This window comes from Hemiscyllium ocellatum, chromosome 4, assembly GCF_020745735.1.
Source record: "Hemiscyllium ocellatum isolate sHemOce1 chromosome 4, sHemOce1.pat.X.cur, whole genome shotgun sequence".
NCBI lineage: Eukaryota > Metazoa > Chordata > Chondrichthyes > Orectolobiformes > Hemiscylliidae > Hemiscyllium > Hemiscyllium ocellatum.
The window spans coordinates 6912499-6934015 of record NC_083404.1 but is presented as its reverse complement, the minus strand read 5'-3'; the positions used below and the strand labels follow the sequence as shown (position 1 = coordinate 6934015).

The following is a 21517-nucleotide window of genomic DNA, read 5'->3' as shown; positions in this document are numbered from 1 at the left end:
GGCAGAGTGGTCCCGAGACCTGGAGCGGAGCAGAGTGTGCTGGAGACGTGGACCGGAGCAGGGTGGGTTGGAGACCTGGAGTGGTATGGAGTGGGCTGGAGTGGAGTGGAATGGGATGGAGGCCTGGGGCAGTGTGGAGTGGGCTGGAGGCCTGGAGCAGAGCAGGGTGGCTGGAGGCCTGGAGTGGAGCAGAGTGGGCTGGAGGCCTGGAGCAGTCCAGAGCGGGCTGGAGCAGAGCGGGCTGGAGGCCTAGTGCGGTGCGGAATGGGCTGGAGACCTGGAGTGGTGCAGAGTCAGCTGGAGGTCAGGAGCGGAGCAGGTTGGGCTTGAGGCCTGGAGCGGAGCAGAGTGGGCTGGAGGACTGGAGTGGTGTGGGCTGGAGGCCTGGAGCGATGTAGAGTGGGATGGAGGCCTGGATTGGGCTGGAGACCTGGAGTGAATTGGAGTGGGCTGGAGACCTAGTCCGGTGCGGAATGGGCTGTAGGCCTGGAGCGGTGCGGAGCGGGCTGGAGCAGAGTGGGCTCGAGGCCTCGTGCGGTGCGGAATGGGCTGGAGGCCTGAAGTGGTGTGGGCTGGAGGCTTTCAGTGGTGTGGGTTGGAGGCCTGGATCGCAGCAGGGTGGGCTGGAGGCCTGGAGTGGGCTGGAAGCCTAGAGCAGAGCAGAGTGGGCTGGAGGCCTGGAGCAGAGCAGGGTGGCTGGAGGCCTGGAGTGGAGCAGAGTAGGCTGGAGGCCTGGAGCAGTCCAGAGCGGGCTGGAGCAGAGCGGGCTGGAGGTCTAGTGCGGTGCGGAATGGGCTGGAGGACTGGAGCAGTGCAGAATGGGCTGCAGACCTGGAGTGGTGCAGAGTCAGCTGGAGGTCAGGAGCGGAGCAGGTTGGGCTTGAGGCTTGGAGTGGAGCAGAGTGGGCTGGAGGACTGGAGTGGTGTGGGCTGTAGGCCTGGAGCGGTGCGGAGTGGGCTGGAGACCTGGAGCGGAGCAGAATGGGCTGGAGGCCTGGAGCGTTGTGGAGTGGGCTGGAGGCTTGGAGCGGAGCAGGGTGGGCTGGAGGCCTGGAGCGGTGCATAGTGGGCCGGAGGCCTTGAGCCGTGAGGAGTGCGCTGCGGAGTGGGCTGGAGACCTGGAGCGTAGCAGAATGGGCTGGAGGCCTGGAGCGTTGTGGAGTGGGCTGGAGGCTTGGAGTGGAGCAGGGTGGGCTGGAGGCATGGAGTGGAGCAGCGTGGACTAGAGGCCTGGAGCAGAGCAGCGTGGACTGGAGGCCTGGAATGGAGCAGAGTGGGCTGGGGGCCTGGAGCGGAGCAGGGTGGTCTGGAGGCCTGGAGTGGTGCGGAGTGGGCCACAGTTCTGGAATGGGCCAGTGTAGGCTGGAGGCCTGGAGCGTTGTGCAGTGGGCTGGAGCCTGGAGCAGTGTGGAGTGGGCTGGAGGCCTGGAGCGGAGCAGGGTGGGCTGGAGGCCTGGAGCAGGGCAGAGTGGGCTGGAGGCCTGGAGCAGAGCAGAGTCGGCTGGAGGCCTGCAGCGGAGCAGGGTGGGCTGGAGTTCTGGAGTGGTGCGGAGTGGACTGGAGGCCTGTAGAGGTGTAGAGTGGGCCGGTGGTCTGGAGCAGGGCAGAGTGGTCCCGAGACCTGGAGCGGAGCAGAGTGTGCTGGAGACGTGGACCGGAGCAGGGTGGGTTGGAGACATGGAGTGGGCTGGAGTGGAGTGGAATGGGATGGAGGCCTGGGGCAGTGCGGAGTGGGCTGGAGGCCTGGAGCAGAGCAGGGTGGCTGGAGGCCTGGAGTGGAGCAGAGTGGGCTGGAGGCCTGGAGCAGTCCAGAGCGGGCTGGAGCAGAGCGGGCTGGAGGCCTAGTGCGGTGCGGAATGGGCTGGAGACCTGGAGTGGTGCAGAGTCAGCTGGAGGTCAGGAGCGGAGCAGGTTGGGCTTGAGGCCTGGAGCGGAGCAGAGTGGGCTGGAGGACTGGAGTGGTGTGGGCTGGAGGCCTGGAGCGATGTAGAGTGGGATGGAGGCCTGGATTGGGCTGGAGACCTGGAGTGAATTGGAGTGGGCTGGAGACCTAGTCCGGTGCGGAATGGGCTGTAGGCCTGGAGTGGTGCAGAGTCAGCTGGAGGTCAGGAGCGGAGCAGGTTGGGCTTGAGGCTTGGAGTGGAGCAGAGTGGGCTGGAGGACTGGAGTGGTGTGGGCTGTAGGCCTGGAGCGGTGCGGAGTGGGCTGGAGACCTGGAGCGGAGCAGAATGGGCTGGAGGCCTGGAGCGTTGTGGAGTGGGCTGGAGGCTTGGAGCGGAGCAGGGTGGGCTGGAGGCCTGGAGCGGTGCATAGTGGGCCGGAGGCCTTGAGCCGTGAGGAGTGCGCTGCGGAGTGGGCTGGAGACCTGGAGCGGAGCAGAATGGGCTGGAGGCCTGGAGCGTTGTGGAGTGGGCTGGAGGCTTGGAGTGGAGCAGGGTGGGCTGGAGGCATGGAGTGGAGCAGCGTGGACTAGAGGCCTGGAGCAGAGCAGCGTGGACTGGAGGCCTGGAATGGAGCAGAGTGGGCTGGGGGCCTGGAGCGGAGCAGGGTGGTCTGGAGGCCTGGAGTGGTGCGGAGTGGGCCACAGTTCTGGAATGGGCCAGTGTAGGCTGGAGGCCTGGAGCGTTGTGCAGTGGGCTGGAGCCTGGAGCAGTGTGGAGTGGGCTGGAGGCCTGGAGCGGAGCAGGGTGGGCTGGAGGCCTGGAGCGGTGCATAGTGGGCCGGAGGCCTTGAGCCGTGAGGAGTGCGCTGGAGGCCTGGAGCGGAGCAGAGTGGGCCGGCGAACTGGAGCAGTGCAGAGTGGGCCGGCGGCCTGGAGCAGTGCAGAGTGGGCCGGCGGCCTGGAGCAGGGCAGAGTGGGCTGGAGGCCTGGAGCAGGGCAGAGTGGGCTGGAGGCCTGGAGCAGAGCAGAGTCGGCTGGAGGCCTGCAGCGGAGCAGGGTGGGCTGGAGTTCTGGAGTGGTGCGGAGTGGACTGGAGGCCTGGAGTGGTGCGGAGTGGGCCACAGTTCTGGAATGGGCCAGTGTAGGCTGGAGGCCTGGAGCGTTGTGCAGTGGGCTGGAGCCTGGAGCAGTGTGGAGTGGGCCCGAGGCCTGGAGCAGAGCAGAATGGGCTGGAGGCCTCGAGCAGAGCAGAGTGGGCTGGAGGCCTGCAGCAGGGCAGGGTGGGCTGGAGGCCTGGAGCAGTGTAGAGTTGCCTGGAGGCATGGAACGGAGCAAGGTGGGCCGGAGGCCTGGAGCGGTGTGGAGTGGGCTAGAGACCTGGTGGTGAGGAGTGGGCTGGAGTGGAGCAGAGTGGGCTGAAGGCTGGAGCGGCGCAGAGTGGGCTGGTGGTCTGGAGCAAAGCAGAGTTGGCTGGAGGCCTGGTGCAGAGCAGAGTTGGCTAGAGGCCTGGAGCAGAGCAGAGTGGGCTGGAGGCCTGGAGCAGAGCAGAGTGGGCTAGAGGCCTGCAGCGGAGCAGGGTGTGCTGGTGGCCTGGAACGGTGCAGAGTGGGCCGGAGGCCTGGAGCGGAGCAGAGTGGGCCGGACACCTGGAGCGGAGCAAGGTGAGCTGGAGACCTGGAGCAGTGCGGAGTGGGCTGGAGGCCTACAGCACGGCAGGGTGGGCTGGAGGCCTGGAGCGGAGCAGGATGGGCTGGAGACCTGCAGTGGTATGGAGTGGGCTGGAGTGGAGCGGAATGGGATGGAGGCCTGGAGCAGTGCGGAGTGGGCTGGAGGCCTACAGCACGGCAGGGTGGGCTGGAGGCCTGGAGCGGAGCAGGATGGGCTGGAGACCTGCAGTGGTATGGAGTGGGCTGGAGTGGAGCGGAATGGGATGGAGGCCTGGAGCAGAGCAGAGTGGGCTGGAGGCCTGTAGCGGAGCAGGGTGTGCTGGTGGCCTGGAGCAGTGCAGAGTGGGCCGGCGGCCTGGAGCAGTGCAGAGTGGGCCGGCGGCCTGGAGCAGTGCAGAGTGGGCCGGCGGCCTGGAGCAGGGCAGAGTGGGCTGGAGGCCTGGAGCAGGGCAGAGTGGGCTGGAGGCCTGGAGCAGAGCAGAGTCGGCTGGAGGCCTGCAGCGGAGCAGGGTGGGCTGGAGTTCTGGAGTGGTGCGGAGTGGACTGGAGGCCTGTAGAGGTGTAGAGTGGGCCGGTGGTCTGGAGCAGGGCAGAGTGGTCCCGAGACCTGGAGCGGAGCAGAGTGTGCTGGAGACGTGGACCGGAGCAGGGTGGGTTGGAGACATGGAGTGGGCTGGAGTGGAGTGGAATGGGATGGAGGCCTGGGGCAGTGCGGAGTGGGCTGGAGGCCTGGAGCACAGCAGGGTGGCTGGAGGCCTGGAGTGGAGCAGAGTGGGCTGGAGGCCTGGAGCAGTCCAGAGCGGGCTGGAGCAGAGCGGGCTGGAGGCCTAGTGCGGTGCGGAATGGGCTGGAGGACTGGAGCAGTGCGGAATGGGCTGGAGACCTGGAGTGGTGCAGAGTCAGCTGGAGGTCAGGAGCGGAGCAGGTTGGGCTTGAGGCCTGGAACGGAGCAGAGTGGGCTGGAGGACTGGAGTGGTATGGGCTGGACGCCTGGAGCGATGTAGAGTGGGATGGAGGCCTGGATTGGGCTGGAGGCCTGGAGTGAATTGGAGTGGGCTGGAGACCTAGTCCGGTGCTGAATGGGCTGGAGGCCTGGAGCGGGCTGGAGCAGAGTGGGCTCGAGGCCTCGTGCGGTGCGGAATGGGCTGGAGGCCTGAAGTGGTGTGGGCTGGAGGCTTTCAGTCGTGTGGGTTGGAGGCCTGGATCGCAGCAGGGTGGGCTGGAGGCCTGGAGTGGGCTGGAAGCCTGGAGCAGAGCAGAGTGGGCTGGAGGCCTGGAGCAGAGCAGAGTAGGCTGGAAGCCTGCAGCGGAGCAGAATGGACTGGAGGCCTGGAGCGGAGCAGGTTGGGCCAGAGGCCTGGAGTGGTGCGGAGTGTACTTGTGGCGTGGTTTGTTGTGGAGTGGGCCAGAGGCCTGGAGCGGTGCGGAGTGGGCTGGAGGCCTGGAGTGGTGTGGAGTGGGCTGGAGTGGAGCAGAGTGGGCTGGAGGCCTGGAGCAGTGTGGAGTGGGCTGGAGGCCTGGTGCTGAGCAGGGTGAGCTGGTGGCCTGGAGCGTTGTGCAGTGGGCTGGAGACGCGGAGTGGGCTGGAGTGGAGCAGAGTGGGCTGGAGGCCTGGAGCGGAACAGAGTGGGCTGGAGGCCTGGAGCGGAACAGAGTGGGCTGGAGGCCTGGAGTGGAGTAGAGTGTGCTGGAGGCCTGATGTGGAGCAGGGTGGGCTGGAGGCCTGGTGTGGAGCAGGGTGGGCTGGAGGCCTGGAGCGGTGTGGAGTGGCCCGGAGGCCTGGGATGGTGCAGAGTAAACTGGAGTCCTGGAGCGGAACAGACTGGGCTGGAGGCCTGGAGTGGTGCAGAGTGGGCTGGAGGCCTGGAGTGGAGCAGATTGGGCTGGAGACCTGGAGCGGGACAGAGTTGGCTGGAGGTCTGGAGCGGGGCAGAGTGGGCTGGAGGCCTGGAGCGGGGCAGGGTGGGCTGGAGGCCTGGAGCGGAGCAGGGTGGTCTCGAGGCCTGGAGTGGTGCGGAGTGGGCCGGCTGCCTGGAATAGTGCGGATTGGGCCACAGTTCTGGAATGGGCCAGTGTAGGCTGGAGGCCTGGAGCGTTGTGCAGTGGGCTGGAGCCTGGAGCAGTGTGGAGTGGGCTGGAGGCCTGGAGCGGAGCAGGGTGGGCTGGAGGCCTGGAGCGGTGCATAGTGGGCCGGAGGCCTTGAGCCGTGAGGAGTGCGTTGGAGGCCTGGAGCGGAGCAGGGTGGGCTGGCGGCCTGGAGCAGGGCAGAGTGGGCCTGAGGCCTGGAGCAGAGCAGAATGGGCTGGAGACCTCGAGCAGAGCAGAGTGGGCTGGAGGCCTGCAGCAGGGCAGGGTGGGCTGGAGGCCTGGAGCAGTGTAGAGTTGCCTGGAGGCATGGAACGGAGCAAGGTGGGCCGGAGACCTGGAGCGGTGTGGAGTGGGCTAGAGACCTGGTGGTGAGGAGTGGGCTGGAGTGGAGCAGAGTGGGCTGGAGGCTGGAGCAGCGCAGAGTGGTCTGGTGGTCTGGAGCAAAGCAGAGTTGGCTGGAGGCCTGGTGCAGAGCAGAGTTGGCTAGAGGCCTGGAGCAGAGCAGAGTGGGCTGGAGGCCTGGAGCAGAGCAGAGTGGGCTAGAGGCCTGCAGCGGAGCAGGGTGTGCTGGTGGCCTGGAGCGGTGCAGAGTGGGCCGGAGGCCTGGAGCGGAGCAGAGTGGGCCGGACACCTGGAGCGGAGCAAGGTGAGCTGGAGACCTGGAGCAGTGTGGAGTGGGCTGGAGGCCTACAGCACGGCAGGGTGGGCTGGAGGCCTGGAGCGGAGCAGAGTGGGCCGGACGCCTGGAGCGGAGCAAGGTGAGCTGTAGACCTGGAGCAGTGCGGAGTGGGCTGGAGGCCTGCAGTAGGGCAGGGTGTGCTGGTGGCCTGGAGCAGTGCAGAGTGGGCCGGAGGCCTGGAGCGGAGCAGAGTGGGCCGGACACCTGGAGCGGAGCAAGGTGAGCTGGAGACCTGGAGCAGTGCGGAGTGGGCTAGAGGCCTACAGCACGGCAGGGTGGGCTGGAGGCCTGGAGCGGAGCAAGGTGAGCTGTAGACCTGGAGCAGTGCGGAGTGGGCTGGAGGCCTGCAGTAGGGCAGGGTGTGCTGGTGGCCTGGAGCAGTGCAGAGTGGGCCGGCGGCCTGGAGCAGGGCAGAGTGGGCCCGAGACCTGGAGCAGAGCAGGGTGGGCTGGAGGCCTGGAGCAGAGCAGAGTGGGCCGGACGCCTGGAGCGGAGCAAGGTGAGCTGTAGACCTGGAGCAGTGCGGAGTGGGCTGGAGGCCTGCAGTAGGGCAGGGTGTGCTGGTGGCCTGGAGCAGTGCAGAGTGGGCCGGAGGCCTGGAGCGGAGCAGAGTGGGCCGGACACCTGGAGCGGAGCAAGGTGAGCTGGAGACCTGGAGCAGTGCGGAGTGGGCTAGAGGCCTACAGCACGGCAGGGTGGGCTGGAGGCCTGGAGCGGAGCAGAGTGGGCCAGACGCCTGGAGCGGAGCAAGGTGAGCTGTAGACCTGGAGCAGTGCGGAGTGGGCTGGAGGCCTGCAGTAGGGCAGGGTGTGCTGGTGGCCTGGAGCAGTGCAGAGTGGGCCGGCGGCCTGGAGCAGGGCAGAGTGGGCCCGAGACCTGGAGCAGAGCAGGGTGGGCTGGAGGCCTGGAGCAGAGCAGAGTCGGCTGGATGTCTGGAGTGGAGCAGAGTGGGCTCGAGGCCTGGAGCGGAGCAGGGTGAGCTGGAGACCTGGTGCGGTGCGGAGTGGGCCGGAGGTCTTGAGTGGTGAGGAGTGTGCTGGAGGCCTGGACCAGAGCAGAATGGGCTGGAGACCTGCAGTGGTATGGAGTGGGCTGGAGTGGAGCGGAATGGGATGGAGGTCAGGTGCAGTGCGGAATGGGCTGGAGGCCTGGAGCAGAGCAGAGTGGGCTGGAGGCCTGTAGCGGAGCAGGGTGTGCTGGTGGCCTGGAGCAGTGCAGAGTGGGCCAGCGGCCTGGAGCAGTGCAGAGTGGGCCGGCGGCCTGGAGCAGTGCAGAGTGGGCCGGCGGCCTGGAGCAGTGCAGAGTGGGCCGGCGGCCTGGAGCAGGGCAGAGTGGGCTGGAGGCCTGGAGCAGGGCAGAGTGGGCTGGAGGCCTGGAGCAGAGCAGAGTCGGCTGGAGGCCTGCAGCGGAGCAGGGTGGGCTGGAGTTCTGGAGTGGTGCGGAGTGGACTGGAGGCCTGTAGAGGTGTAGAGTGGGCCGGTGGTCTGGAGCAGGGCAGAGTGGTCCCGAGACCTGGAGCGGAGCAGAGTGTGCTGGAGACGTGGACCGGAGCAGGGTGGGTTGGAGACCTGGAGTGGTATGGAGTGGGCTGGAGTGGAGTGGAATGGGATGGAGGCCTGGGGCAGTGTGGAGTGGGCTGGAGGCCTGGAGCAGAGCAGGGTGGCTGGAGGCCTGGAGTGGAGCAGAGTGGGCTGGAGGCCTGGAGCAGTCCAAAGCGGGCTGGAGCAGAGCGGGCTGGAGGCCTAGTGCGGTGCGGAATGGGCTGGAGACCTGGAGTGGTGCAGAGTCAGCTGGAGGTCAGGAGCGGAGCAGGTTGGGCTTGAGGCCTGGAGCGGAGCAGAGTGGGCTGGAGGACTGGAGTGGTGTGGGCTGGAGGCCTGGAGCGATGTAGAGTGGGATGGAGGCCTGGATTGGGCTGGAGACCTGGAGTGAATTGGAGTGGGCTGGAGACCTAGTCCGGTGCGGAATGGGCTGTAGGCCTGGAGCGGTGCGGAGCGGGCTGGAGCAGAGTGGGCTCGAGGCCTCGTGCGGTGCGGAATGGGCTGGAGGCCTGAAGTGGTGTGGGCTGGAGGCTTTCAGTGGTGTGGGTTGGAGGCCTGGATCGCAGCAGGGTGGGCTGGAGGCCTGGAGTGGGCTGGAAGCCTAGAGCAGAGCAGAGTGGGCTGGAGGCCTGGAGCAGAGCAGGGTGGCTGGAGGCCTGGAGTGGAGCAGAGTAGGCTGGAGGCCTGGAGCAGTCCAGAGCGGGCTGGAGCAGAGCGGGCTGGAGGTCTAGTGCGGTGCGGAATGGGCTGGAGGACTGGAGCAGTGCAGAATGGGCTGCAGACCTGGAGTGGTGCAGAGTCAGCTGGAGGTCAGGAGCGGAGCAGGTTGGGCTTGAGGCTTGGAGTGGAGCAGAGTGGGCTGGAGGACTGGAGTGGTGTGGGCTGTAGGCCTGGAGCGGTGCGGAGTGGGCTGGAGACCTGGAGCGGAGCAGAATGGGCTGGAGGCCTGGAGCGTTGTGGAGTGGGCTGGAGGCTTGGAGCGGAGCAGGGTGGGCTGGAGGCCTGGAGCGGTGCATAGTGGGCCGGAGGCCTTGAGCCGTGAGGAGTGCGCTGCGGAGTGGGCTGGAGACCTGGAGCGGAGCAGAATGGGCTGGAGGCCTGGAGCGTTGTGGAGTGGGCTGGAGGCTTGGAGTGGAGCAGGGTGGGCTGGAGGCATGGAGTGGAGCAGCGTGGACTAGAGGCCTGGAGCAGAGCAGCGTGGACTGGAGGCCTGGAATGGAGCAGAGTGGGCTGGGGGCCTGGAGCGGAGCAGGGTGGTCTGGAGGCCTGGAGTGGTGCGGAGTGGGCCACAGTTCTGGAATGGGCCAGTGTAGGCTGGAGGCCTGGAGCGTTGTGCAGTGGGCTGGAGCCTGGAGCAGTGTGGAGTGGGCTGGAGGCCTGGAGCGGAGCAGGGTGGGCTGGAGGCCTGGAGCAGGGCAGAGTGGGCTGGAGGCCTGGAGCAGAGCAGAGTCGGCTGGAGGCCTGCAGCGGAGCAGGGTGGGCTGGAGTTCTGGAGTGGTGCGGAGTGGACTGGAGGCCTGTAGAGGTGTAGAGTGGGCCGGTGGTCTGGAGCAGGGCAGAGTGGTCCCGAGACCTGGAGCGGAGCAGAGTGTGCTGGAGACGTGGACCGGAGCAGGGTGGGTTGGAGACATGGAGTGGGCTGGAGTGGAGTGGAATGGGATGGAGGCCTGGGGCAGTGCGGAGTGGGCTGGAGGCCTGGAGCAGAGCAGGGTGGCTGGAGGCCTGGAGTGGAGCAGAGTGGGCTGGAGGCCTGGAGCAGTCCAGAGCGGGCTGGAGCAGAGCGGGCTGGAGGCCTAGTGCGGTGCGGAATGGGCTGGAGACCTGGAGTGGTGCAGAGTCAGCTGGAGGTCAGGAGCGGAGCAGGTTGGGCTTGAGGCCTGGAGCGGAGCAGAGTGGGCTGGAGGACTGGAGTGGTGTGGGCTGGAGGCCTGGAGCGATGTAGAGTGGGATGGAGGCCTGGATTGGGCTGGAGACCTGGAGTGAATTGGAGTGGGCTGGAGACCTAGTCCGGTGCGGAATGGGCTGTAGGCCTGGAGCGGTGCGGAGCGGGCTGGAGCAGAGTGGGCTCGAGGCCTCGTGCGGTGCGGAATGGGCTGGAGGCCTGAAGTGGTGTGGGCTGGAGGCTTTCAGTGGTGTGGGTTGGAGGCCTGGATCGCAGCAGGGTGGGCTGGAGGCCTGGAGTGGGCTGGAAGCCTAGAGCAGAGCAGAGTGGGCTGGAGGCCTGGAGCAGAGCAGGGTGGCTGGAGGCCTGGAGTGGAGCAGAGTAGGCTGGAGGCCTGGAGCAGTCCAGAGCGGGCTGGAGCAGAGCGGGCTGGAGGTCTAGTGCGGTGCGGAATGGGCTGGAGGACTGGAGCAGTGCAGAATGGGCTGCAGACCTGGAGTGGTGCAGAGTCAGCTGGAGGTCAGGAGCGGAGCAGGTTGGGCTTGAGGCTTGGAGTGGAGCAGAGTGGGCTGGAGGACTGGAGTGGTGTGGGCTGTAGGCCTGGAGCGGTGCGGAGTGGGCTGGAGACCTGGAGCGGAGCAGAATGGGCTGGAGGCCTGGAGCGTTGTGGAGTGGGCTGGAGGCTTGGAGCAGAGCAGGGTGGGCTGGAGGCCTGGAGCGGTGCATAGTGGGCCGGAGGCCTTGAGCCGTGAGGAGTGCGCTGCGGAGTGGGCTGGAGACCTGGAGCGTAGCAGAATGGGCTGGAGGCCTGGAGCGTTGTGGAGTGGGCTGGAGGCTTGGAGTGGAGCAGGGTGGGCTGGAGGCATGGAGTGGAGCAGCGTGGACTAGAGGCCTGGAGCAGAGCAGCGTGGACTGGAGGCCTGGAATGGAGCAGAGTGGGCTGGGGGCCTGGAGCGGAGCAGGGTGGTCTGGAGGCCTGGAGTGGTGCGGAGTGGGCCACAGTTCTGGAATGGGCCAGTGTAGGCTGGAGGCCTGGAGCGTTGTGCAGTGGGCTGGAGCCTGGAGCAGTGTGGAGTGGGCTGGAGGCCTGGAGCGGAGCAGGGTGGGCTGGAGGCCTGGAGCGGTGCATAGTGGGCCGGAGGCCTTGAGCCGTGAGGAGTGCGCTGGAGGCCTGGAGCGGAGCAGAGTGGGCCGGCGAACTGGAGCAGTGCAGAGTGGGCCGGCGGCCTGGAGCAGTGCAGAGTGGGCCGGCGGCCTGGAGCAGGGCAGAGTGGGCTGGAGGCCTGGAGCAGGGCAGAGTGGGCTGGAGGCCTGGAGCAGAGCAGAGTCGGCTGGAGGCCTGCAGCGGAGCAGGGTGGGCTGGAGTTCTGGAGTGGTGCGGAGTGGACTGGAGGCCTGGAGTGGTGCGGAGTGGGCCACAGTTCTGGAATGGGCCAGTGTAGGCTGGAGGCCTGGAGCGTTGTGCAGTGGGCTGGAGACCTGGAGCAGTGTGGAGTGGGCCCGAGGCCTGGAGCAGAGCAGAATGGGCTGGAGGCCTCGAGCAGAGCAGAGTGGGCTGGAGGCCTGCAGCAGGGCAGGGTGGGCTGGAGGCCTGGAGCAGTGTAGAGTTGCCTGGAGGCATGGAACGGAGCAAGGTGGGCCGGAGGCCTGGAGCGGTGTGGAGTGGGCTAGAGACCTGGTGGTGAGGAGTGGGCTGGAGTGGAGCAGAGTGGGCTGAAGGCTGGAGCGGCGCAGAGTGGGCTGGTGGTCTGGAGCAAAGCAGAGTTGGCTGGAGGCCTGGTGCAGAGCAGAGTTGGCTAGAGGCCTGGAGCAGAGCAGAGTGGGCTGGAGGCCTGGAGCAGAGCAGAGTGGGCTAGAGGCCTGCAGCGGAGCAGGGTGTGCTGGTGGCCTGGAACGGTGCAGAGTGGGCCGGAGGCCTGGAGCGGAGCAGAGTGGGCCGGACACCTGGAGCGGAGCAAGGTGAGCTGGAGACCTGGAGCAGTGCGGAGTGGGCTGGAGGCCTACAGCACGGCAGGGTGGGCTGGAGGCCTGGAGCGGAGCAGAATGGGCTGGAGACCTGCAGTGGTATGGAGTGGGCTGGAGTGGAGCGGAATGGGATGGAGGCCTGGAGCAGAGCAGAGTGGGCTGGAGGCCTGTAGCGGAGCAGGGTGTGCTGGTGGCCTGGAGCAGTGCAGAGTGGGCCGGCGGCCTGGAGCAGTGCAGAGTGGGCCGGCGGCCTGGAGCAGGGCAGAGTGGGCTGGAGGCCTGGAGCAGGGCAGAGTGGGCTGGAGGCCTGGAGCAGAGCAGAGTCGGCTGGAGGCCTGCAGCGGAGCAGGGTGGGCTGGAGTTCTGGAGTGGTGCGGAGTGGACTGGAGGCCTGTAGAGGTGTAGAGTGGGCCGGTGGTCTGGAGCAGGGCAGAGTGGTCCCGAGACCTGGAGCGGAGCAGAGTGTGCTGGAGACGTGGACCGGAGCAGGGTGGGTTGGAGACATGGAGTGGGCTGGAGTGGAGTGGAATGGGATGGAGGCCTGGGGCAGTGCGGAGTGGGCTGGAGGCCTGGAGCACAGCAGGGTGGCTGGAGGCCTGGAGTGGAGCAGAGTGGGCTGGAGGCCTGGAGCAGTCCAGAGCGGGCTGGAGCAGAGCGGGCTGGAGGCCTAGTGCGTGCGGAATGGGCTGGAGGACTGGAGCAGTGCGGAATGGGCTGGAGACCTGGAGTGGTGCAGAGTCAGCTGGAGGTCAGGAGCGGAGCAGGTTGGGCTTGAGGCCTGGAACGGAGCAGAGTGGGCTGGAGGACTGGAGTGGTATGGGCTGGACGCCTGGAGCGATGTAGAGTGGGATGGAGGCCTGGATTGGGCTGGAGGCCTGGAGTGAATTGGAGTGGGCTGGAGACCTGGTCCGGTGCTGAATGGGCTGGAGGCCTGGAGCGGGCTGGAGCAGAGTGGGCTCGAGGCCTCGTGCGGTGCGGAATGGGCTGGAGGCCTGAAGTGGTGTGGGCTGGAGGCTTTCAGTCGTGTGGGTTGGAGGCCTGGATCGCAGCAGGGTGGGCTGGAGGCCTGGAGTGGGCTGGAAGCCTGGAGCAGAGCAGAGTGGGCTGGAGGCCTGGAGCAGAGCAGAGTAGGCTGGAAGCCTGCAGCGGAGCAGAATGGACTGGAGGCCTGGAGCGGAGCAGGTTGGGCCAGAGGCCTGGAGTGGTGCGGAGTGTACTTGTGGCGTGGTTTGTTGTGGAGTGGGCCAGAGGCCTGGAGCGGTGCGGAGTGGGCTGGAGGCCTGGAGTGGTGTGGAGTGGGCTGGAGTGGAGCAGAGTGGGCTGGAGGCCTGGAGCAGTGTGGAGTGGGCTGGAGGCCTGGTGCTGAGCAGGGTGAGCTGGTGGCCTGGAGCGTTGTGCAGTGGGCTGGAGACGCGGAGTGGGCTGGAGTGGAGCAGAGTGGGCTGGAGGCCTGGAGCGGAACAGAGTGGGCTGGAGGCCTGGAGCGGAACAGAGTGGGCTGGAGGCCTGGAGTGGAGTAGAGTGTGCTGGAGGCCTGATGTGGAGCAGGGTGGGCTGGAGGCCTGGTGTGGAGCAGGGTGGGCTGGAGGCCTGGAGCGGTGTGGAGTGGCCCGGAGGCCTGGGATGGTGCAGAGTAAACTGGAGTCCTGGAGCGGAACAGACTGGGCTGGAGGCCTGGAGTGGTGCAGAGTGGGCTGGAGGCCTGGAGTGGAGCAGATTGGGCTGGAGACCTGGAGCGGGACAGAGTTGGCTGGAGGTCTGGAGCGGGGCAGAGTGGGCTGGAGGCCTGGAGCGGGGCAGGGTGGGCTGGAGGCCTGGAGCGGAGCAGGTTGGGCCGGAGGCCTGGAGTGGTGCGGAGTGTACTTGTGGCGTGGTTTGTTCTGGAGTGAGCCAGAGGCCTGGAGCGGTGCGGAGTGGGCTGGAGACCTGGAGTGGGCCAATGTGGGCTGGAGGCCTGGAGCAGTGTGGAGTGGGCTGGAGGCCTGGAGTGGTGTGGAGTGGGCTGGAGTGGAGCAGAGTGGGCTGGAGGCCTGGAGCAGTGTGGAGTGGGCTGGAGGCCTGGAGTGGAGCAGAGTGGGCTGGAGGCCTGGAGCAGTGTGGAGTGGGCTGGAGGCCTGGAGTGGAGCAGAGTGGGCTGGTGGCCTGGAGCGTTGTGCAGTGGGCTGGAGACCTGGAGTGGTGCGGAGTGGGCTGGAGTGGAGCAGAGTGGGCTGGAGGCCTGGAGCGGAACAGAGTGGGCTGGAGGCCTGGAGCGGAGTAGAGTGGTCCGGAGGCCTGGGATGGTGCGGAGTAAACTGGAGGCCTGATGTGGAGCAGGGTGGGCTGGAGGCCTGATGTGGAGCAGGGTGGGCTGGAGACCTGGAGCGGGACTGAGTTGGCTGGAAGCCTGGAGCGGGGCAGCGTGGACAGGAGCTCAGGAATGGAGCAGGGTGGACTGGAGACCTGGAGCGGCGTGGAGTAGACGAAGGCCTGGAGCGGTGCGGAGTGGGCCGGAGGCCTGGAGTGGTGCGGAGTGGGCCGCAGCCCTGCAGCGGGCCAGAGTGGGCTGGAGGCCTGGAGTGCTGTGGAGTGGGCTGGAGACTTGGTGTGGGGAGTGGGCAGGAGTGGTGCGGAGTGGGCTGAAGGCCTGGAGCAGGGCAGAATGGGCCCGAGGCAAAGAGCGGAGCAGAATGGGCTGGAGACCTGGAGCGGAGCAGAGTGGGCTGGAGGCCTGCAGCGGGGCAGGGTGGGTTGGAGGCCTTGAGCGGTGCAAAGTGGGCTGGAGACCTGGAGTGGGCTCGAGTGGAGCAGAGTGGGCTGGAGCGGGGCAGAGTTGGCTGGAGGCCTGGAGCGGAGCAGGGTTGACTGGAGGCCTAGCAGTGCGGAATGGGCCGCAGCCCTGGAGCGGGCCAGATTGTGCTGAAGGCCTGGAGCGGTGTGGAGTCGGCTGGAGGCCTGGTGTGGAGCGGAGTGGACTGGACCGGTGCAGAGTGGGCTGGAGGCCTGCAGCGGAGCAGGGTGGGCTGGAGGCCTGGAGTGGTGCAGAATGGACTGAAGGCCTAGAGCAGGGCAGAGTGGGCCGAAAGCCTGGAACGGAGCAAGGTAGGCCGGAGACCTGGAGCGGTGCGAAGTGGGCTGCAGCCCTGGAGCGGGCCTGAGTGGGCAGGAGGCCTGGAGCGGTGTGGGGTGGCCTAGGGACCTGGTGTGGTGAGGAGCGGGCTGTAGTGGAGCAGAGTGGGCTGGAGGCCTGGTGCAGTGCAGAGTGGGCTGGAGGCCTGTAGCGGAGCAGGGTAGGCTGGAGGCCTGGAGCAATACAGAGTGGGCCGTTGGCCTGGAGCGGGGCAGAGTGGGCCAGAGGCTTGGAGCGGAACAGGGTGAGCTAGAGGCCTGGAGCAGAGCAGGGTGTGCTGGTGGCCTGGAGCGGTGCGGAGTGGGCTGGAGGCCTGTAGAGATGTAGAGTGGGCCAGCAGTCTGGAGCAGGGCAGAGTGGTCCCGAGGCCTGGAGCGGAGCAGAGTATGCTAGAGGCCTGGACCGGAACAGGTTGGGCTGGAGACCTGGAGTGATGCGGAGTGGGCTGGAGGAGGCCTGGGGCAGTGCGGAGTGGGCTGGAGGCCTGGAGCAGAGCAGCTGGAGGCCTGGAGTGGAGCAGAGTCGGCTGGATGTCTGGAGTGGAGCAGAGTGGCTGGAGGTCTGGAGCGGAACAGGGTGGGCTGGAGGCCTAATGAGGTGTGGAATGGGCTGGAGGCCTGGAGCAGTACAGAGTGGGCCGGAGGCCTTGAGCGGTGAGGAGTGGGCCGGAGGCCTAGAGCAGTGCGGAGTGGGTCAGAGGCCTGCAGCATTATGGAGTGGACTGGAGGCCTGGATCGGGGTAGGGTGGACTGGAGGCCTGGAGTGAAGCAGAGCGCACTGGAGCAGAGTGGGCTGGAGGCCTGGAGCAGTACAGAGTGCACTGGAGCCCTGGAGCGGAGCAGTTTGGGCTGGAGGCCTAGTGCTCTGTGGAATGGGCTGGAGGCCTGGAGTGGTGCAGAGTGCACTGGAGCAGAGTGGGCTGGAGGCCTATAGCAGAGCAGAGTGGGCTGGAGGCCTAGTGTGGTGTGGAATGGGCTGGAGATCTGGAGCGGTGCGGAATGGGCTGGAGTAGAGTAGGCTGGAGGCCTGGACTGGTGTTGGCTGGATGCCTGGAGCAGTGTAGAGTGGGCTGGAGGCCTGGAGCGGAGCAGATTGGGCTGGAGGCCTGGAGCAGTGTAGAGTGGGCTGGAGGCCTGGAGCGGTGCAGAGTGGCCTGGAGACCTGGAGTGGAGCGGAGTGGGCTAGAGGCCTAGTGTGGTGCGGGATGGGCTGGGGGCCTGGAGCAGTCCAGAGCGGGCTGGAGCGGAGTGGGCTGGAGGCTTAGTGTGGTGCTGAATGGGCTGGAGGCCTGGAGAGGTGCGAAATCGGCTGGAGGCCTGGAGCATTGCGGAATGGGCTGGAGACCTGGAGTGGTGCAGAGTGGGCTGGAGGCCTGGAGCGGAGCAGGGTGGGCTTGAGGCTTGGAGCGGAGCAGAGTGGGCTAGAAGCCTGGAGTGGTGCAGAGTGTGCTGGAGGCCTGGAGCGGAGCAGAGTGGGCAGGATGCCTAGTGCGGTGTGGAATGGGCTGGAAGCCTGGAGCGGAGCAGAGTGGGCTGGAGGCCTGGAGCAGAGCAGGGTGGGCTGGAGGCCTAGTGCGGTGTGGAATGGGCTGGAGGCCTGGAGCAGTCTGGAACAGGCTGGAGCAGAGTGGGCTGGAGGACTGGAGTGGTATGGGATGGAGGCCTGGGGTGGTGCAGAGTGGGCTGGAGGCCTGCAGTGGGGCAGAGTGGGCTGGAGGCCTGGAGCGGAGCATGGTGGGCTGGAGGCCTGGAGTGGAGCAGAGTGGGCTGGAGGCCTGGAGCGGAGCATGGTGGGCTGGAGGCCTGGAGTGGAGCAGAGTGGGCTGGAGGCCTGGAGCGGAGCATGGTGGGCTGGAGGCCTGGAGTGGAGCATGGTGGGCTGGAGGCCTGCACTGGGGCAGAGTGGGCTGGAGGCCTGCAGTGGGGCAGAGTGGGCTGGAGGCCTATAGTGGAGCGGAGTGTGCTGGAGGCCTGGTGCGATGTGGAATGGGCTGGAGGCCTGCAGCAGTGCGGAATGGGCTGGAGCAGAGTGGGCTGGAGGCCTGGAGCGGAGCATGGTGGGCTGGAGGCCTGGAGCAGAGCAGAGTGGGCTGAAGGCCTAGTGCGGTGTGGAATGGGCTGGTGGCCTGGAGCGGTGTGCAATGGACTGGAGCGGAGTGGGCTGGAGGCCTGGAGCAGTGCGGAGTGGGCTGGTGCAGAGTGGGCTGGAGGCCTGGAGTGGTACAGAGTGGGCTGGAGCAGAGTGGGCTGGTGGCCTGCAGCGGTGTGGGCTGGATGCCTGGAGTGGTGCAGAGTGGGCTGGAGTGGTGCGGAGTCAGCTGGAGGCCTGGAGCGGTGCGGAGTAGGCTAGAGGCCTGGACCAGTGCACATTAGGCTAGTGACCTGGAACGGTGCAGAGCGGGCTAGAGTCAGGAGCGGTGCAGAGTGGGCTGGAGGCCTGGAGTGGTGCGGAGTGGATTGGAGTGGTGCAGAGTGGGCTAGAGACCTGGAGCGAAGCGGAGTGGGATGGAGGCCTAGCGCAGTGCGGAGCGGGCTGGAGCAGAGTGGGTTGGAGGCCTGGAGCGGAGTGGGCTGGAGGCCTGTAGCAGAGCGGAGTGGGCTGGAGGCCTAGTGTGGTGCGGTTGGGCTGGATGCCTGAAGTGGTGTGGGCTGGAGGCCTGCAGCAGTGTGGGTTGGAGGCCTGGATTGGAGCAGGGTGGGATGGAAGCCTGCTGCGGTGTGGGCTGGAGGCCTGGATCGGAGCAGAGTGGGCTGAAGGCCTGGAGCTGAATGGGGTTGGTTGTTGGATGGGATCTGGCGTTGTCAGTCAGCGGGTTACGAGGCCATAGACACAAAACAGAGGAATAAAAAAAGAAAAGAAGTTGTATTACATTACAGTGATTCATAGTATAAGTTAGATGTAAGACCTATTAAAGTCAGATAAACATTACATTGCAGTAGCTCAGCGCAGGGGCTTCTACATGTGGCGCCATGAGAGGAAACAATGTAAACTTTTCACTGTACCCCTATACATCTATACTTGAGCACACGTGACAATAAAGAATATTCTATTCTCTTCTAATTTCAAACAACAATTAAGAGTCAACCATATTGGTGTGGGTCTACAATCGCAAGCAGATTGGACCATGTAAAGAGAGCAGATTCCCTTCCGTTCTGGGCATTAGTGAACCAGATGAGAGTTTATGACAATCCATCAGTTCAATGGTGACCATTAGAGACAAGATTTTAATTCCATATTTTATCTATTGAATTTAAATTTACCAGCTCATGGGATTTGAACCCATGTCCTCCAAGCATTATACTGGCTTGCTGAATTGTGAGTTAAGTAACATTACCACTATACCAGCATCCCCTCCATAAGGAGCTCAAATGTAGACCATAGTCAACAACTCAGATGTGTGAGACACAATGCTTGAAAAGGTTGGCTCAACTCCATTAAAATTGTGCAATGGTTCTGACCAGGTCAGCGAGATAAGGTGTGAGCTTATAGCTCACTAGCCCACAACCTGAAGAGGCACTTCTGAAAATTAAAAATCCTGGGAATGTGCAGGGAATCCTGGAATCAGGTTGCAGTTACCTTTTTTTAAAAAAAAAATGTCTGCTGAATCATCCTGACTGAATAGTTGGATCTTTGGTTGAAGTGTTCCGAGGCGGAAGATGAGGCGTTCTTCCTCCAGGCGTTGGGTGGTGAGGGAGCAGTGGTGGAGGAGGCCCAGGACCTGCATGTCCTCTGCAGAGTGGGAGGGGGAGTTGAAATGTTGGGTCATGGGGTGATGGACTTGATTGGTGTGGGTGTCTCGGAGATGTTCCCTAAAGCGCTCTGCTAGGAGGCGTCCAGTCTCCCCAGTGTAGAGGAGACCGCATCGGGAGCAACGGATACAATAAATGACATTGGTGGATTTGCAGGTGAAACTTTGATGGATGTGGAAGGCTCCTTTTGGGCCTTGGATAGAGGTGAGGGAGGAGGTGTGGGCACAGGTTTTACTGTTCCTGCGGTGGCAGGGGAAGGTGCCAGGATGGAGGGTGGGTTGTTGGGGCCTCTATTGCTGAGGAAGGGCTTTTGCCTGAAATGCTGATTTTCCTGCTCCTTGGATGCTGCCTGACCTGCTGTGCTTTTCCAGCACTACTCTAATCTAGACTCTGGTTTCCAGCATCTGCAGTCCTTGTTTTTACCTGACTTATTTACCAAATGTTACTCAGTGATGAACTTTAATAAAAATAACTTACAATGCCTTCAGTGCGGTGGGAGAAATTTTAGATCCATGGACAGGATCAGTTCGGACTCTCCGGCTGGCAGTGTAATACCCTTGGATGAGCCTCTCGGCCTCGGAAGTAAGTTCAGTCTGCTGGTTTCTGGCAAATGCTAGCAGCTGATCAAGACATGTTTTAAATTTACAGACTGATCAGAAGCACTCCAGAACAATATATCTTACTTGAGTCTTAAATATATATTTAGTAAATTATTTTTCAATTTATTAAGTAAAACTGCTAATCTGGTAAATGTGCAAGATCTAAAAACCTATGACATCTGAATCAATTTCAGATTTGAAACTCGTTCCTCTCAATAAATGATGCTTCATTTTAGGCCGTCAAGTAAAGTGTCTAAATCCTTCACATTCAGAAAATGAACATATATTAAGATCTAAGTTTGAAGCGAGAGAAACTAATTTATAAATCATAATGAACACAAAGGCATTGCCATTTTTATAGCAGTTAGTCTTTACTTTGTCCCCATAAAGTGGATTTTCACTCATAATCTGATTGCCACCATGTTCTTAGAGGAGGGTTCCTAAATTGATGTCATCTTGTCATTAACAAACCTGCTTAAACATTACGCCCAATTAAAATCAACGTTTGCATTGTTATTTGGAATCCAAAATTGCTGAAATGCATTTTTAAGATTTGACATTTGTTTTACAGCTAACCATTACATTTATAGACACTTGATAGTACCATGAATCTATTCACATTGTCTGGTGGTTGTTCAAAGTTGACCAAGTACCTCTGATTTTATCTTTAATTACAATAGTTGCTCAAATTTTACAAACTTTTGTGACGAGTTTAACTCTTACAGCATCAAATTGTCACCAAACAACTGACTTCTCCTTTACATGAGTCAGAGGGCACACAAATGATTGACCAAAGAGTTTTACTCCGGATCCGCAAATGAAGAAAACCGTGCGTATCAACCTTCCGAATCACGGAATGACTATGATGTTATGGCACTGCTCATGTATTTTTGAAATCCATATTATTTTCTTGAACCTATATTCTTTAAAATAAAACTATTCTGTTTGACCAGACATATATAATAATCAATCTTCCTGCACTTGCAAATATATGCATTAGTTGGCAATAGCACCAGGCGTGACTTTTCAATAGATACAATTTGGAGGAGCATTTTGACCTCTGAGTAGCCTGACGCAAGGTCCTTGAGTGAATCATTGATAGCTGTTTGAAAAAAAAGGCAAAAGAGTTGTTTCTGAAGAATTTTCTATGGGCAAAGGAGAAGCACAGGAAAGCTTTTCTTCACCACATAAAAATCTTACAGGTTTCTATCGGTCCATCATCCAGATTTAGTTCTCCTTTCCTCTCCACATGTCCTCCCTCCACAAGCCAAATCAGTTCCCACCAATTACAACTGGCACACTGTAATGCAGGGTTTCTCTGGTGCTGACAGCTCAACAGCAACATTCAATGAGTCATGTACATGGTAGGTCAGGCACTTCAATACAAGCTTTGGGTTGGTGGCACAGTTAATTCATTGACTTGGTCCTCATTTCAGGTGACAACCATCCTTTTAAGTATTAATTAAAATTACGCCGTTTTGGTCACAAATGAATGGCAAAGAAAATTACTATGACAAGAATGAAACAAATATTTCAATCGTTTGTGAAATGTGCTTATAACAAAACCATATATTAACTTGGATGTTAGGCAGATACTGTGTAGTGTTATACTTTAATGTTATATTTATGATCATTTCAGCATTTATATAATTTGACTGTCCAGGTCCTAGAATGAAAATAAGTCTTGACTCTCATTTAGCCAACACTATTTTAGTCAACACCATTGTAACAATGAACCTTTTGGTTCATAGGTTAGCAACTCGACCAATTTCTTATTTTTACCTTTTCATAGTCTTGAGTTGTAAAGTTCTGTAGTGCTGGATAAAGAGGCTTGCCTGGATTCATAGCTTCACTCAGTACATGCTGTATTAAGTGCACAGGAGAATGGTAGTTGGATGATTCACAGCAGTAAATCAACAGACCAAAACCATCAACCAGATTAGCTGGGACTGAGCTGATGTCCTAAGTTAAAGAAACCAAAAAAAATGTATAAAACAAACAAAAAGGACAAGTGTATAAATTAAAATTGGGCATCTTTTGGATTCCTATCTCCCCATTTGCACTTCAAAACAATAGTATCTGGACCAAATAAAAGGCTATGTTGCAGCACCAAGCTACCATATGGCTCCAGCTCATTTGAGTTATTGGGCAGGTTTCATGTAAGTAGTTGAAGCAGCACATAGAAACCTCATGAATATATACTAATTGAAATCAGATGCCACAGTCATAATTCATGAGCAACTAATCTCTGCTAGTTGAATTACTGTGTCCACCTCAACCAATACGACATTCCATGTTCAGATACAGTTATTTTGTGCATTCATAAAAAGCAGTTGGGTTCAAATAATAAAAAACT

At 62.0% G+C, this 21517-nt stretch overlaps 1 protein-coding gene across 1 annotated transcript in view; it reads right to left on the bottom strand.

Annotated features, from left to right (window-relative positions):
- Positions 1-21517, bottom strand: part of mcmdc2 (minichromosome maintenance domain containing 2) — a 77470-nt gene that overhangs the window by 14647 nt on the left and 41306 nt on the right. The window contains exons 11-12 of the mRNA XM_060824100.1: positions 20944-21123; positions 19040-19182 (exon numbers count right to left, since the gene is read on the bottom strand). Coding sequence (XP_060680083.1) covers positions 19040-19182; positions 20944-21123 — 323 coding nt within the window. The remainder of the gene's footprint in view (positions 1-19039; positions 19183-20943; positions 21124-21517) is intronic.